This window comes from Pimephales promelas, chromosome 10 (assembly GCF_988280905.1).
Source record: "Pimephales promelas chromosome 10, fPimPro1.hap1.1, whole genome shotgun sequence".
Classification (NCBI taxonomy): domain Eukaryota; kingdom Metazoa; phylum Chordata; class Actinopteri; order Cypriniformes; family Leuciscidae; genus Pimephales; species Pimephales promelas.
Genome location: NC_142778.1, coordinates 9333536 through 9351761, shown reverse-complemented (window position 1 = coordinate 9351761; position 18226 = coordinate 9333536). Strand labels below are relative to the sequence as shown.

The 18226-nt window shown below is 36.7% G+C and overlaps 1 protein-coding gene across 4 annotated transcripts in view; it reads left to right on the top strand.

Moving 5' to 3' along the window:
* Positions 1-665: 665 nt before the first annotated feature.
* The window catches only part of myo5aa (myosin VAa), a 96212-nt gene continuing 78651 nt past the window's right edge, over positions 666-18226 (top strand). For 2 of the 4 annotated variants that reach the window (XM_089135384.1, XM_089135383.1), the window contains exon 1: positions 666-920. In XM_089135384.1, the coding sequence (XP_088991510.1) occupies positions 894-920 (27 nt within the window). In that variant the 5' untranslated portion in view covers positions 666-893. The remainder of the gene's footprint in view (positions 921-18226) is intronic. The other 2 variants (XM_089135386.1, XM_089135385.1) reach the window with 1 other exon arrangement.

The following is an 18226-nucleotide window of genomic DNA, read 5'->3' as shown; positions in this document are numbered from 1 at the left end:
CTTTAGGCCCCTTAGTGCCAATTGGGCATCGTTTAAATTCCACGGCCTACCTGGACATATTGTTTCTGACCATGTCCAACCCCATATGGCCACCATGTAGGCTACCCATCCTCTGATGGCTACTTCCAGCAGAATGATGCACCATGTCACAAAGCTCGAATCATTTCAAATTGGTTTCTTGAACATGACAATGAGTTCACTGAACTAAAATGACCCCCACAGTCACCAGATCTCAACCCAATAGAGCATCTTTAGGATGTGGTGGAACGGGGGCTTCGTGTCCTGGATGTGCATCCCACAAATCTCCATCAACTGCAAGATGCTAATATGGGGCAACATTTCTAAAGAATGCTTTCAGCACCTTGTTGAATCAATGCCACGCAGAATTAAAGCAGTTCTGAAGGCGAAAGGGGGTCAAACACAGTATTAGTATGGTGTTCCTAATCCTTTAAGTAAATGTGTAGCCTATGTGGAAATGATTTTTTTTTTGTTACAAATGTATTATATTTTATTTTTATATAAATGTTATCTGCATTTACTGTGATTCGTATAATCGTTTTCATTATGTGTCATCAAAAAAAAAAAAAAAAAAAACTGGTGGGATGCCAGTTTGTGTTGATCCAGTGTTGTCCACCAGAGCGCAGTCTTGCGTCATTAGTTCTCTAGGTCATGGCAACCGCGTTTTCATTGACTCATTCCCTGCATAGATCACACCAAGAACGAACACGCCAAAAACACGGGCGGATTCATGAGGAATGAGCCGAATCCTCTGTCTCCATGACATTCTTCTAAAGGCTTTTCACTGAGTGAGATCTAGAAGAGAGATTTGAATGTTCGCCGTTGATCGGATGTTCAGCTGACTGTGATTGCAGGAACATTGTGCGATCATCATCATGGCTGCGTCTGAATTATATACAAAGGTAAACTCACACACTCATCATGCGATCGTGTTGACATTAAATGCTGATGCCAAAAAAGACTGTAAATGCAATGAACATGTGTCAACGCGATGCCAAATCCTGCATATGTCTGAAAGTGTGTTATTGTTGATGCTCGTTGCTCACGCGTAATGCTTGGGGCATATGTTGTCATTATTGTCCTCTGATCATTTGAATGAAGTAATTCTTCGTGCATGCCTTAATGTCCGATGAACAACCTATTGTTTTATTGTAATACGAAGATGTGTGTCATATCTTGTGTTTTAGAGTTTTTTTTTCCTTTGTCTGCAGGGATTGATATTCGATGTGTCCTTTGAATTAACATCCATGAATTATTTGGGATCGAATTAAACACAGAATTGAATTTGAATACAATTAAATGTGCATGACTCCCCTGTATTGCTGGTCATTTTATTTAGAATGATGTTGTGAACTGTATTAGGTGATGGACAAACACCTTCCTGTTCAGCATCCTTGGAGAGCAGAGATTGGTAGTATTTGGCAGGCAAGCTGAGGTTTTCAAAGGCCTGTTATGTATTGATATGGGTCACAGTTGTAGTTGATGGCTGACTGCAGAGAGCCAGTGGGATGCAGGCGGTCCTGATGCGAGTATCATTGCCTGCATGGGATGATGCAACCGTTTCTGGTGCTGATGCAAGCATCCCTAAAATAACAGCCGGTTCTAACATAGCAGCTGCATCCACGCGTCTTCAATTGTAGTTGTTTTTAATCCCCCACTGAGGCCTGTAGGCTGGTCCTCACAGATCAAGGCGTGTCTCCTTGAGAAAAAAAAAAATCCACTGGAATATTGTTGCGTAAAAGTCGAAACATGACATCATCACATATGTAGTCATGATGATGTCTCAGATGACGAATGGCTTTTTTCCCTTACTGAGTGGAGAGGGAGAGAGGGGGGAGGCCCACCCATCCCCCATGATGCAGCTGTCTTATTATAAATTCACTGGTGGATCCTTTTGAAAGCTGCTAGAGCACAGCACATTTGTTTAGATCCAAGTCTTATATATAACAAGGATTTATAGCTTGACAAGGGTTATTTTGAGTAGACTTGTGCATTTTTAAATGGGAAGCGTGATTGTGATTACTGATAGTAGGCCTTATTGCTTGTTTATGTCCTGGCAAGTTGTGTAGCTCATCTTTAATTATTATTACAAATCCACATTTGTTTAAAGGGTTAGTTCACCCAAAAATGAAAATTCTGTCAGTATTTACTCACCCTCATGTTGTTCCAACCCCGTAAGACCACAAATTAAGATATTTAAGATATTAAGATCGCTCCTGCATACTAGTCCATAGGCTTCTTGAGGGAATGACTTGCTGTCCTTGAAAAGTCATTAAAGACATCGTTAAAATAGTCCAAGTGACTACAGTGGCTCAATTTTAACTTCATCAAACGACGAGAATACTTTTTGTGCGCAAAAACGAACAAAAATAACAACTTTATTTCAAAGACTTTTAGAGGACAGTTATGTAATCAGTTCTTTTTTTGGTGGAGAAGGGGTAACAGAGTACCACCCCAAAGTTCCTAGTTCTTGGGGAAAGTTCGGTGGAAACGCGGCCTTAATATCACTCGGTCAGACTGCGCTTTTAAATACAGGGAACAAAGTACAACTATTGCAATGTGAAGAAAGGGTAGTTTGATTCTAACATTATTCTCGCAACAGACATTTACATCGATAGTCTGGCGTTATCATTTATTTGCTGTTGGTGTACTGTGGAGTGGGTTAGCAGTTACCGTTGACTCGCGCTAGCCTAGCACCGGCGAATTATGCAACTGGAGTGACTGGATGACAATTTTTTTTAAAAACTGTCTCCACTGATAAATAACAATACGGCTAACTTGGAAATGAGGCCCGATGTCCAAAATTCTTAACCACCCCTTTAAGCCTTTATTCACCCGCAAATCAGATCAAGACGTTCAACACAAACCTCAAACCTCAACTAACATCAAACCGCATTGGTTCTCACACATCACATGCCCAAACATTATGACATAGGAATATATCAATCGAGTTGTATTGATTTTCGTTTAGACGTTTCTGACTTATTTGGACAAAAACAGCTGAAACATTCTTCAAAATACCTTACATGTTCAGCAGAAGACAGAAAGCCACGGTATGAGTTTGGAACAACATGAGGGCGAGTAAATTGACATTATTTCCATTTTTGGATGAACAATTCTTTTAATGCAGTGCAAACTTGTAGTGTTTCTGTCATGACGATCAAGACAATCACAGCTTTGTTATAGTGATCTTAACTGCAATGATGTCATGTCTGAATATTTTATTTGGCAATCTTGCAGTCAGCATGAGGTTTTCCTATCCTCTCTCAAAGGTCAATGAATCCAGGAAGTCATATTCACAATTTCCTTGGGTTTGTAAGCAACACTGAGAACACTGAGGTATTTGTGTGTGCTCGTGTTCTCTGGATAAACCTCACATTGATGCTGGGAATGGCCAGTTCTTTTTGCTAGTATGGAATTCTGCCTCAGGCTGCTTGCAGATCTTACTTTGCAAAATCACCAGATCCTTATAACAGAGAGTGAAACTGCACTCTTGACATGAACCTGAGACCTCCAGGAACTTAGTGTAAAGAGAAAGCTATTTATATATTATTGAGGTTGTATTTTCCTTTTTATTATTGAAATTTCTGTGAGGTTGAGTTGCCAATTATAGTTGTTGTTACTCAGGTTTGCAATATAGTTTGTACACATTGGACGCTGAAATATTAAGATCAGGTTGAAATGATCAAGGATCTTTTTAAAAGTAAACCTCAGTTGTATTTTTCTAATGGTGGGATATTTTCAATAGGATCTGCAGAGTTGCAGGCGCTTGATGTGTTAATGTTGGGGTTAGGTGTGCTTGTAAACGTTTGAACATCCAGAGATCTGTTAATTTATCCAAAATCATTACATGCAATATGTTATTATATAAAGACATTATTATCATGTCATTCTAAATATGATTTTCTTTGAAACATTAAGGATCATTTGAAAAAGTGTTGTTTGCACCCCAGTGTTCTTCAAAATATAAATCGCGCAGGTTTGGGACTACATGAGGTTGAGGAAATTACAAGAAAAGCCTCATTACGATGATAAGATTCTTCAAAATCTTAAGTAACTTGGCATTAACTTATTTTATTTCTTGGAGAAAAAAAGCTGCAAATTGTTTTGTTAAAATATTACATTTATTTGTTTGCAGAAACAGGAAATTATATTATAGAGAGGACCCCTGAGACCATGCTGTGTGTTTAGTTCATTAAGTCCTTTGTTTATAACAAGGCAAGGTTAGTTAAGGTTGTAAAACCAATGTTATATGGTACAACCTGCCAAACACTATGATATTTATGAAGTAATAATTAATGATTACTTGAAAAATATGTAAAAACTAGGGCTGTGAAACGATTAATCGCAATTAATCACATCCAAAATAAAAGTTTGTGTTTACATAATGTATGTGTGTGAACTGTGTATAATTATTTTGTGTATATAATTACACACACATACATGTATATATTTAAGAAAAATGTGTTATTTACATATACAATATTTATGTATAGTACAAATTATATACTATATATATATATATATATATATATATAGACCATTTCACAAGATGTAAACAACACTGGTCCAGAAGCACTTCCTGTTTCAGTTTGTAACTGTTTTCTTTATTTCACATGTAAAGAAAACATCTTAAAGATGTTTGTTTAACTTTTTGATTCAGTTTTAAATGTTCTGTTGGTTGTATTTTATCCCAGCTTTTTTGTAGTGTTAAAAAACTGGAACAGGAAGTGCTTCTGGACCAGTGTTGTTTACATCTTGTGAAATGGTCTATAAGCAAATATTTCTTAAACGTGTGTGTGTGTGTGTGTGTGTGTGTTTATATATACAAAATAATAATACACAGTTCACACACATGTATTATGTAAACACAAACTTTTATTTTGGATGTGATTCATTGCAATTAATTGTTTCAGCCCTAAAAAAAATAATGAGTAGGAAGGACGTTATGTTGTTACAATGTTATTGGCCATTTGTGTGATAAACACATATGTGAATGACTGTGTTCTTTCTTTCTTTTTTAAATGGCAAACCCTTGACATGTGCGTTTCATTATAGGAGGTAAATGAGCTCTGTATAGAGGTGAATGTAATGAGCGTTGAACAAGATCTACTATATGCATACTTCCGTTGACATGTTCGCAGACAAGTTTTAAACGTATCTTTCTTGTTGATTCTATCCACTGACCGCCCCCCTGCAAGCAGCAGTTGTTGTACGTGTTTTGCAGAATGATATTTTTTTTTCTTTTTTCTTCTTAAAAGCTTCTGTTGTTGCTCATGTGACACTAGGGTGTTGGATACAGACAAACAATCCTCTCTGCTGACTAGAGCATCAGAAACTCGAAACACCGTTTCTCTCAGAGTCCCTCAATATATAGCTTATCCGCCTGGGATCAGGGATCCAATCAGATGCATTGAGTGATCCATAACCTGCTTAGCTTTGGCAGAAATAGGGCAGGCTTCATTCTTTGATTGTTCAGTATGAAATAGAGCAGTTTATGCTTTAAACATGAACCAGGAGTTGGATTTTATGTTTCTTAAAGTAAGTGCTGGAATTAATATCCTTTTGCTTTTCTTTAACGCATGTAATTTCACTGTGCTACTTGCCTCTTAGTTGATGATCAGGTGTTTTGGAGAAACTAAATGAATTGTTAAGAAAATCCCTGGTGGTCTTTCCTCCCTTTGTTTTTGTTTTGTGTTTTTCAAACATTAATTGGAATATTCCTATGAATGTTAAATTTACTGACCATTTTATTGCTGTTGCATGAAAAAGACTCGCATAAAAGATTCATTATTTTTAGTTAGAACTGATTCAAATAAATCGAATTATTTCTTGCACCTGCTTTTGGTGTTCTTGGTCATCATAGATATACATTTTCAAATTTCTAATGGCTCCAATGTTCTCAATTCAATTTCTCACAGTTTGGGTTCAGTTCAGCAAATACTTTGAAACTAATGTGGATACAGATTAGATTAAATTATTTAACTTTATACTACTATTACTAGGTTTACTACAATAATAAAATGTAAAAATGCATTGAATTTAAGGTCCAGTTATGCTTTTTCACTTTTTTAACTTTTGTAAGTGTGTAATGTTGCTGTTTGAGCATAAAACGATGTGCAAGGTTACAAAGCTCAAAGTCCTCTCCAAAGGGAGATATTTTATTTCTGTCAGGACAACGTATCGTCAAATTCGATAACAGAACAGAACAGAACCAGCATGAATGTATGCAGATATCATTCATTCGAGATTTTAAAATACAACATAATTCGAGAATTAATCTGATTCAAATGCTGACTGGGCGAGAGGAGAAGCTGGGGATGGAGGAGGGTAATTAGCTCCTGAGAAACGCGACATCTCCTAATAATACTGAAGGAGCTTATGTATACAGTGATCGGCGTCGTATTCCTATAGGTAGCTGTGGATCAGCTGAGAGTCAGCTGATACGAGCTTGACTAATGCCTTGTTCACACACTACATGATTTTAAAACGTCGGGCTGAACTGTGCGGTTCACACTATATGACTTGCTCTCAGTGAAATCAGGAGTGTTCAAGTTGTTGAGCTGTTCACACCACACAACACAACGTGATTGATCCACAACAGGAGGTAACGCACTACACGAGCTGACAGCAACTCTGTCACCCAACGATTCTAGTCTACAAACCACGTTTTGTCACGAAAAATCACGCGATAAGATGACTCAAATGACGCAAAACAGCACGTGCATCAATACCCATCGAAGAAGAGAAGAACACAACACGCGAATAGGGATGGGCAACGATTAATCGCGATTAATCGCATCCAAAATAAAAGTTTGTGTTTACGTAAGATATGTGTGTGTGGTGTGTGTATAATTATTTTGTATATATAAATACACACACATTCATGTATGTATTTAAGAAATATTTGCATGTATACTTTATATATATTTATACATAATTAATATTATGTATAAATATAAATATTTGATATGTTAAAAACACATTTTTCTTAAATATACACATGCATGTGTTAGTATTTATATATACAAAATAATTATACACACCACACATACATGTATCATATAAACACAAACTTTTATTTTGAATGGGATTAATCGCGATTAATTGTTGCCCATCCCTACACGCGAATATGGACGTCAGACAGAAACTAGTGCTTCAAACTGTTTGCGCGATGATTTGCTCTGAGAAAAAAAAATGCAAAAAAAAAAAATAAATAAGATTTACCCGGTGACCTCAACCGATGCCTTGCTCTGATTGGCTGGAGCTCATGACATCACTGAGGTTGAGTCGCATGACAGCTCTGGATATTTAGCATGCTAGATGTTTTTATGGGCTTGGCGACACGTCTGCGAGCGTCTTTGATGCATTGTTGGTTCTTTCAATCTAACAGATTGGCAAGCGTTCATCGTCCGCTAATCCCCCGCGATTTGCATGTGATAACACCCTGACCTGTCGGCGAGCTCAACGATTTGCAAATCGGGCTTAAAATCCTGTAGTGTGAACTTGGCTTAACGTGACCTGCCAGAACTGACGCTACGCTTGATTTAACAGAATCCACTTTTCAAGAACTACACTGAATGTCTCGTTTGGACGCGATTTTTTTTTTTTTCTGGGCTTTATGAAGTCATATTGTTTCTCATTTAAATAATTCCCGCCCATGGAATAAGCAGAAAAGTGGACAGGGCCTGGTTGAGCTGCTGCGATATCAAAGAGACGCTGTTTTTTTCTCCACAATTACATTTGTTTGACAGTCCTAAGGTTAACATTTATTTTAAATACTGTTTCTGAACATTATAATCCCGATGTTTATCTGTACGCTGCACATTTTATGGATAACATCTGCCAGCAGGCTAAACATAAAAGCATCTCCTGAAATGGAGCAGTTTCCACTTTGGAATCTATTGTTGGATCACAACTTGTATGTCTCATTATTTGTAGTTGCGTTTTCTATAAGCAGTTCAAATTATACGTTTTATATACGCTCTAATGCTAGCCAACATTAGTGTTGTTTACTATAGCTTTTGTAAGCTCTCGCTTTTGTAAGGCTGTACACGGGTTCTTAGGAAATTAACTATGTTTTTGCGATTGATAACTGTTTGAAAAACCATGGTTTTTCATGATTAAATGGTGGATAACATCATATCTAGAAAAACATACGACTCTGAAACTTCCTGTGAAATCCGTGCTTGCAAAGTCAGAATCCGTTTTGGATGACCTTCTTGTTAACAATAACATTGTCAGGGTCTAAATCGGGGTCGAATTGGTTTGAAATTGCCGCTGTTCTGACGATTCATGCTAGTACCCATCGAGATTTGCTACTTACCAGTTATGCGCATGTGCAGACTCACAGTTTTTTTTTTTTTTTTACAAAAGGTAAATATTCCTGTTATAATGTATAATTTCCCTTTAAAAAATGCTTACTACCATATGAATATTTGTACGGTCAGCCAGCTGAAAAAGAATAACTGAAAGTTTCAGTTGCTATGAGGAAAGGTGTACTTTGACAAGTCAAAGATGAATATTTTATGATAATTTTTACTTTTCCCACCGTTTTAAAAATAAAAACAGTAGTCTACAGTATACAGTACCCAGACAGCAAACTGACATTGAATCAACGTGGAAACGACGTCTCTCATGACATCGAAACAACGTTGATCTGGCATTGTTTTGCTCATCGAATTAACGTTGAACCAACGTCAGACGCGGCATTCTTCAAAGCCAAATGAAAATCGAAAATTGGTTTGCTTTCATAACGTTGAAACAACGTTGATTTCAAGTTGATTTTCCGTTAGTTTTGAAAGAATGACGCATCTGACGTTGGTTCAACGTTAATTCGATGAGCAAAACAATGTCAGATCAACGTTGTTTCGATGTCATGTTTCCACGTTGATTCAATGTCAGTTTGCTATCTGGGTAGCTACTCATAACTTAGAATTGTATTATAATTGTATTTCATACGACTTTAATCGGCATTCTATGATTAATTCGCGCTACGGTAGCATTTTTCGACAAGGCAGCACAAATCGACAGAACACCGCCATCCTTTATTTACACTAGAGTAGAGCTTGCAGTTATGGAGTTGCGGACATTTCCCGAACACACGCCAAGCTCTGCCAATAACAACGTACTGTTCAGCTATCCAATCACATCACATTTCGTATTTCGGAAGGAGGAGCTTATTCGAAAATTACTTGTTCGGGAGTCGGGACAGGCTGGGCAGACAGGAGCAGTAAATATATGAAAAAATAATGTGTTTTTTAAACAATCGTGCATGGAAGCATATTCTAATAGTACACAACAAAAACAAAAATCAAGACTTCATAAAAGGACATACTACCACCCCTTTTTGCCGCACACAACATTACACATTTGTAGATACAAAAAAAGATAAATATATCCAATAATAGCTCCAAAACTACCCCATTTTAATATGTATGCTTTCAGGGGCAATATGAGATGAACTAATTTACAAAGCTTATTTTTATAGGAATCATTTTCTGGAGTGGTTATGCAGTATCCATAAGCATGAGTCAGTGTGAACTGATAAGGATTGAATCATGCAACAATTATGCTTATAAGGAAGACGCTCTGCTCAGTGGCCTGAAGGAAATGAGCAGTGATCTCACATCATGGGATTTTATTGTCCGTGTGTACATTGCATCTCCATTTAATTTGACTGAATTGAATCTTGCGTCATTACGTTTGGATGAGATCCTGTCTCGGCCGTGGTTATTCATCAGTATGGGTGTTAACACTGTTCTGTGCCCCAGAGAATCCTGGATAACCTGGCTTAGGAATGCTTGGAGTAACTGTAAACAAGTGCAATGTAGTTATTTTTGTTCAACAAACAGATTTTGTGGGATTTCAGGCATTTTTTGGCAAGCATATGCGAGAGCTGGTCAATAGTAAGAGCGCAGTGGGTGAAGGGTTTGCTGGTGAAGGGAGACTCTGGGAAACAGCAGGCAGCAGATTTTCACATGAGCGTCTGTCATGTGATGGTCTGTATTCTCCCTCTCTGTTTTTCCTTGTTTTCTCCTTTAGACTGTGAGGTCAAAGCCCAGAGCATCATGTAACATTTAAAGGGATAACTCACCAGAAGATGTTTAGAAGAATCTCTAAACCGCTCGTTTAAGCAGAATGAAAGCGAAAGGACTGGGGCTGTCAAGTTTCATAAAGGACACAAAAACATCATTAAATTGAGTTGCTGTTATTATTATAATAATTATATTGTGTACAGGATATTAAAATGTAAATCACATTAATTTTATTGTAGGGAATAGAACAGCTTGGACATTTTTCCGAGGTGTCACATGGGTGAGCTTTTCCCTTTATACAAATTTCTGTCTCTCTTGCAGTCAGCTGAGATGTGAATGTCATACAGATGAGGAATTCCATTTAATTGATTCTGTAATCTTCAAGCTCTCACACAGAAAGCCATGTGGTCTTGTCTAAAATGAGGGGTGGATTATAGTGTGTCTCCGTTTTATGAGTTTATGAATAGCCAGAGGGCTTTACCAGAGACCTGTGTTACTGGGCTTTTGGACGTTTAGCATCAAGATTTATGGAGGAATCGACTCACTTCGATTGAATCTGACCTCTTTGTCACATTGAAATTTCAAATGTGGTCAATGTGTTTGATAGAAATTGATCTCTGTTTATCTTCGAGCGGATGAGTGGAGTGAGGCAAGTGTAAGTGTACAGGGGAAAAGAAGTTGTGACTTAGAAAGTGAAAGCTGAGGGTTAATTCTATAATCTCCGTTTGGCTGTGAAATGATTTACAATTACAAGTTCCTTCCCCATCCCCCATCTCTCTTTCTGTCTCTAAAACACACAAATACTCACATTCCTCTTTTAAAAAGGTCATATTTGGTTTTGTATTTTGGATTAAGTCAATTGCACATGCTTGAAGAATTGGAGTTTATTGTATTGTTGTCACGATGCATTAGCTCACCTTGAAAAATATTGATACCATTTTTGAAACTGTATATATTTTAAATTATCTCATAATTTTTTGTCCATCCATTGAAATTCTTCTAGGCTATGAATATTTTCAAGCCTTAAAAAGTACGACACATCGTAACATTCAGTAATCCATATGAATCGATCCAAGTCTTCCGAAGAGACATCGTTTTAAACGATGAACAGATTATTTTTTAAAAATGTAGGTTTATATTCACATATTAATATGAATCAATTACCATTACAATTATCTCACCTAAATCTTTCCTCACTGCAGGGGCCGTTTACATGACACCGTTTTCAACTAAAAGCGGCTTTTTTATACGTTTTAGACGTTCTATTACACGATAACAGCGTTTTGGTGTCTTGAATACGCACATTTTTAAAACGTATTTTAAAATGCAAGTTTTTGAAAACGATACCCTTATCATCTCCGTGTAAACTAAAAACAGGAATCTGTGGAAACAGTGACATCATGAACATGTGTAGGCTATTACGTGTTTAGGATAGGCTTTTTTACTTATTTAATATTATTTTTTTTGCAAATGAAAGGACACAGATATTAACAGTAATAATAAATAAGGCTGGCATACGGATAATATAGGCTAACATTTTGACATCATGAAAGATTAAAGGTTCCTTTCAACAGAAATTTTCTTAAAGGAAGTAAAATTGGACTTTATATCCGAGGAGAACATTATATCAAATTAGGATTAAAGTGAATGTTTCTGGCTTTGTGAAGATTTACCCAGAAGGCAAAGTAATACTACAAAGATTAACATGCTTAGAATGAGAATTGGACAAAAAATGGTTTTGATAATGTTGTCATCTGTACAAAGAAAAAACATTATAACTCGGAGTTGTGAGTGTCAGTGTATATCTCACAATTTTGTGAAAAAAGTTAGAATTGAGAGTTTATATCTCACAATTCTGACCGTATAACTCAATTTTGAGATGAAAAACTCAATTAACTTTCATTTTGTTTATTCTGTGTAGGAAACAAGCTTTGATATGCATTGGTGTATCACATCTGTGGAAAATTAATGAATATTGGAACAATTTCAGATATTTTGTCGATATATGTCGAAAAATGATATTTAAGACAACACTAGTTCATCTATTGTGTGAGGCAGCTTAGTTGGGTGATATATCAGTAAAAAATGTTGTCAGTTGAACTTCAAGTTTAATTTCCATTGTATTTGTTATTATGTAACTTAAGACAACTAGAAGTTATTAATAGTGCACCAAAAATGTAAAAAATTCTGTAATTACTCACCCTTATATGTCATATTCCAGTTTTCATTAAATAGCACTTTGGGAAGAACAGAATAGATCGATATGTTTTTAACCGTTTAATCACTGTGCCCAGATCATCAAGCCAATGAATTACTGCAATTCTTGAGCAAATTGTTGAGATCATTTTTAACCAATCAACTGATTTATTGGAGACTCAAAAGAATGATTGGTTTCCAATTGGACATTGCTACTTCTCTCATGAACTAATGAGAACCACTGTAGGTCTGAGGTCAACATTATCAGTTAATAATCACTAGACAAATTCTTCACACAAAGTTATCATACGACCTCAGGTCATATTGACATACTGTATTAATACTGTCAACAATGCCTTTGAATTCTTTTTGAAAGCTTCAGTCTCCATTCATTATAGTTAGCATTACTTCAGAATATCTCATACGAGTTTGGAACGACATGAGGGTTGGTAACAATGAAAGCATTTTCTTTTTTGGTAAACTATTGTTTTAATACAGATCATTATAGGATTGATAGTCATGTGTGCAAGACTGCATTCATGATGGCACTTAAAAATGCAGTGGAAGAATGAGTAGGCTATGCCTGAATCACCTCATAATCTTCACTTCAGGAACATAATACTTAGGTAACGTTGTCCTGAGTGAATGACGTGGTTGTGAAATGAGTTTTCACGTGGCTCTGTGAGATACGTGTGGGTTTCAATGAAACGCTCCAAATGATTGGAATGTCACATCAGGTGAAGATTAAGTTAATCACTGTGAGTTAGTGGTGTAGTTCACCTTTTTGGGATTAGTCTCATCTAAACCTTTAAGTCTTCATGCTGGAGATTCCCCCGGGTTAACCTTTGCGCACTGTTGGACTTGATGCTCTTCATATATATATATATATATAATATATATATATACACACTTTTAAAAGCTATGCGTTGAGCTGTACACACCTTCACTAAGCATTCGCGTCAAAATCAACGTATACCTTGTTGACTGTTTCCAGAACCTGCGAGAGTACAAGGCCGGCTGTGCAAAAAAGTCTGATTCATAAAGTGGGGCAATTCCATCTTTGCAAGTACATTCTGGCGCTTCTGACACAGCCCGCAAGTTTGTTTTCATATTTTAAGAATTTGCTAGAATGTAAGTTTTGAGCAGTATAGAGTAGCGCTTGCTTGTCGTTACTACATCACAAATGCAGACATAGTTTTATGTTTAGTGTTCTCACACCAGTAGCAAGGCACGTAAAAACTAATTATAAGTGATTGTAATCAGTAATTATGTACCCAATGAAATAAAACCTTATCAATTTAAAACAATCTGGTCCAGTCGTGCTGGCAAAGTTGATCGATCAGCTTGGTAATACCGACATAATCACCTGTCATTATTGCTTTTGGGAGCTGAAGTTCCAAATATGGTCAGGGGTATGGCACTTCCACCACATGTTTGAGGTTTTTGGGCCAATCACAATGAACTTTATCAATGGCCAATCAGAGCACACCACAGGGAATAGAGGCAATCAAAAAGGCGGGGCATATGCTGCGTTAAAGTCATCTCGTATAGATCGTAATTACGAGTTGAACGCACTTAAACGCAACCACAATGTCGTAAATACCAGTGGGGAGCTTGGGATTTGGGGAGTTGGGGGCGTGTCAGTGAGAAACATGGGGTAATCAATGAATGCAACGTAGTTGACGGTAAATTTTAATTGAATTTCAATGTTTACTCATTGACATTGTAAGTAGGGCTGCAACTAACGATTATTTTGATAATCGATTAATCGGACGATTATTTTTTCGATTAATCGATTAATCGGATAAAAAATTATATTCCATTTTTTTGTTTATTATAACAAAATAAAACCCTAAAAACCACACTCTTTTGTGTGTTAAACAATCTACTTAATACAGACAACTTCATTATAAAGAGAAACAACAAATAAAATATATATATATGACCATAACCTATGACAAAAATGCTATTGTAAACTAGATTAGTGGATAACTCAGCAAAACTTAGCCTAGAAATATCACAAGTGCACAATAATTTTATAAAATCTGAACATTTAGTGAAAAAAAAAAACATTCCTTAGTGGGGAACAAATAAGAGACAATAAGTGTAGCACTAACAATGGTAAAACGTACACATTGCTCTTTGTATTGTTGTTATACATTCATGAAAAACATCGTAAAAATCAGATGCACAAGTTCAACTGTTTTAAATGTAAAGCACAGCTGTTTAGTGAGGAAGCAAAATATAATAGATAGGACAGAACAAGAAAGGCTATTAATAAGCTTTCATTGCGCAAAAGTATTATGACATGATCATGAAAGAGCTGCACAAAGTGCTTATGCTCATCGCGAGCGCTGAATGAACACGGAGTCACAGGGCGGCGCGCAGTTCTTCAGTGTCCGCCGCATTAAGCACCAAGGAAAGAGAAAGACATATTGACTGTGTATTACACCGTATCTATGCAATAGTTTATTGAGACTTTTCTTTTAACAGTTTTAAATTTCAGTTAGGCTACTGTGCACGTGAAGAACAATTATACTGCGCCGACTCTATAGTGTTGTGATCCAACAGACACTCAGTAGAAAGTGATTAAGTTACAGCAATAAAAGTCTAGCAAGATAGAAAAACCATCATAGACCTTTATCTACGGATCAATTATAATAATAACATTGAATCGTCTTGGAAAGAGATCATCATGTGTTAACTGTTGTAACGCGACGGGCTGTTTGAACACCGAATAGAGAATGACTGACAGCCGCAGTGGAGGGAAAAGCTTAGGTTAACTTGAATTTAATGACTTAAATATACATTTCTATCTCACATTATACTATAGTATGGCTTCATAAAGTATACACGATTAACGTAGGTCACCTATTTTGGTTTCAAAACGGCGAATTTACCGAAAGGTGAATGATTTTCGTGTATGCTGCATATTGATAGCGGTTTCCTGATGCCCGCAAATTAGTTCAAACTCACGGAATCAAGAGCGCGCATGCGAGACAGAAGATAATGTGCTCCAAACCGTCCGTGTTGCGCGCGCGAGACAGGGAAGAGCGGCGAGGGAGAGAGACTGCGTGTGTGCCTCATGAAGCGCATGTAAGAAGCGCATGTTCCATGTAAACAATCCCCGTGACGTAATCAGACCAACTAATCGATAATGACATTCGTTGACAACGATTTTCATAATCGATTATAATCGATTTTATCGATTAGTTGTTGCAGCCCTAATTGTAAGGCTTTTTCATTAATAAAGCAAGCTCTCTGTATGATCAAAATATGATATCATTGTAATATAAAAAATTATACCTAATGATAGAGTTTACATTGGCTTCATAAGCTAATAAAAAACATAAGAAAAACACACCTGATGCGCATTCTTTGTTCTTCATTTCCTATTAGCAGAGTTAACAAACCTTGCTGTAGGCTATTTTCATGTGATTCATTAAAAGAAGATACACCCCCATTTTGCTCCGACGAAACTGACTTGAACGCACCTCACGTCGTAAACAGGACTTCCCACCTCGAACGTACGAACTTCCCAGGAGGACTTGAATGCAGCAATAGAGGAGAATCAATAATGTACGATACGTGTAAAATAAAGACTTTTTTTACGTAAAACCACGTAAACACATTGCATTAAACCAAATACACAAAATAATATTCCTTTTAGAACCATCATATGGCCCCTTTAAAGAAATGATATGTCAAGACATTACTGTAGTTATAGCTCTATGTCTGACTTTTTTTTTTTTTTTTTTGTGAGGGCCTGGTTAACACAAAATGGTAACTTTTCACTTGTGCATTTAAATGCAGTTTTCAATCCCAAAATCGAGTGTGTATGAGGCCTCTGAGCATTGAATATATCTATAATAAAACCTTCTGGATGCATCATTTCATATATGCTGAACATGCCACAAGTTCATGTATTATGTCACATTACAGATGCCCTTTCATTAGTTGCTGGGTCAGGTGTGTGCGTGTATGTCTGTCTCTGTCTGCTGAATCATGTGGTTGTGTCACATGAGGATTATCGCGTTTTCTCAGATGTATTGCAACCACACATACTGATTTTCACATTGTCTCGTAATCCTTCCTCAATTTTCTGGCATTATGGGTAGGCTAATCGTCATTGAGTGTGAATGTGACCAAGTGGGAGAGAGGAGCAAGTTGTGTCGGGATGTAGTGACCGTGTGTGTGTGATCTTGTTGAGATGCTATTTTTATCCTCTCTCCTCTTGTTCCTGTCTCTCTGTTGCTAGGAGCTCAGTTCTGGGATGGTCTTCTCCAGAGACTCAGGTTAAACAAACACACAAGTCCTGCATCTTGCGTATTGTTTCTAAACCGTATGTGATTTATAAGTGTTGTTATTTGTGGTGGAGTGGACAAATGATTGGCAGTTTTTTTTTTAAATATCGCCATCAGCCGAGCCGACACCTTTTTCTGTTTGGTTGATGTGTTGGAAGTGGGACTTTTATTTTGACATCGCTGAGAACGCCAGCAAATGAGCACACATCGCTCCATTCTCCATGTTCTCTGTTTAATATGTTATTATCATAGTGTCTGCTTTTATATCAATAACACTATCACATCTGTCAGCATTTAGCAAATACACATTTATATTCAAATCTTTGAATATCTACTAAACAAGTCGAATTCATCTTGTGAAGTGCATTTGTAGACTGCATGAATGCTTGAATTCCGTGTGTAAGTAGCCTATGCGGATTGAATGTGGAGAGGAGAGTTCGAATGACCCTGGACACACACAATTGACAAACTTGAAACCCTTGATTTCAAACTATACTGTGCTGTATGCAGTTGGCCATATTGATGGCATTTTAATTTTCACTAAATTAATCATATTAAATATTAAGTATAAATGCTTTGCTCTATATAAGATATTGGAACCAGCCATCAAAAAATCAATATCGGTCGACGATGAATTATCATGCAACCATCTATACACACACATTTTGGCCTTTATTCACATCTAGGCTAAACAGTTTGGTTGACCTGTAAAAATTAATGAGATTCATGATTCTCGTGTGTTACTCAGCACATTTGAGCCAATGAGGTTCATTCTCGTGTGTTACGCAGTACATTTGAACCAATGAGGTTCATTCTCATGTGTTACGCAGTACATTTGAACCAATGAGGTGCATTCTCGTATGTTGCGCAGCATGTGTGAGCTTCCGCTAGAGGTTTGTTGTCTCGCATCAAACTGGTTTGGTTGAGCTTCTGTTTATGTTTGTTATTCCGTTATTAATTTTGTCATATAAAGCGATGGAATCTCTTCAGAAAATTTCAGTTCATGTGGATTAGTTTTATGATCTCTAACTTTTTGAAGCATCAAAGTCGTAGTTGCGTAGCTGTCAATGGAGGGACAGAAAGCTCTCCGATTTCATCAAAAAAGATCTTCAAAGTCTTTGATAGACAGGATGAGAAATGAATGACAGAATATTTATTTTTGGGTGAACTATCCCTTAAATTTATTTGAATTACATGAAAAACTGGAAACAGAATAAAAGCATAATGCTTAATTTTATTTTTTAATTTGTTAATTTTTTTTAAAGGATAATGTTTATACTTTTTTTCTGTAGGATAGTATTGTGAAATTTCACTAGTATTGGTACTTTGAACTTAATATCCTTCCATGTTAAAAATGCATGAGCAGTGTTCTGAGGTGTAGGGCAGTGTGTCTGTGTGAGGCTCATACACGAAAGAGTTATAATGATGGAAACCTGGAGTGGACTATTCCCATCTGGCCCGCGTGACTAACGCTGACGTAACCACTGCTGACACGGTCGGGCTGCTTCTGAAACGCTTAACACACACTGTAGGAGCGAGAATTGTTTGAAATAGATCATCCATGCTGACTTATTCTCTTTAGGCTGTATTTTGTTTATTTTCTATCAATATTGTATAATTTTCTTTAGTAATATTATGGATAATGGACCACAGTCTGAGGCCTTAACTTAG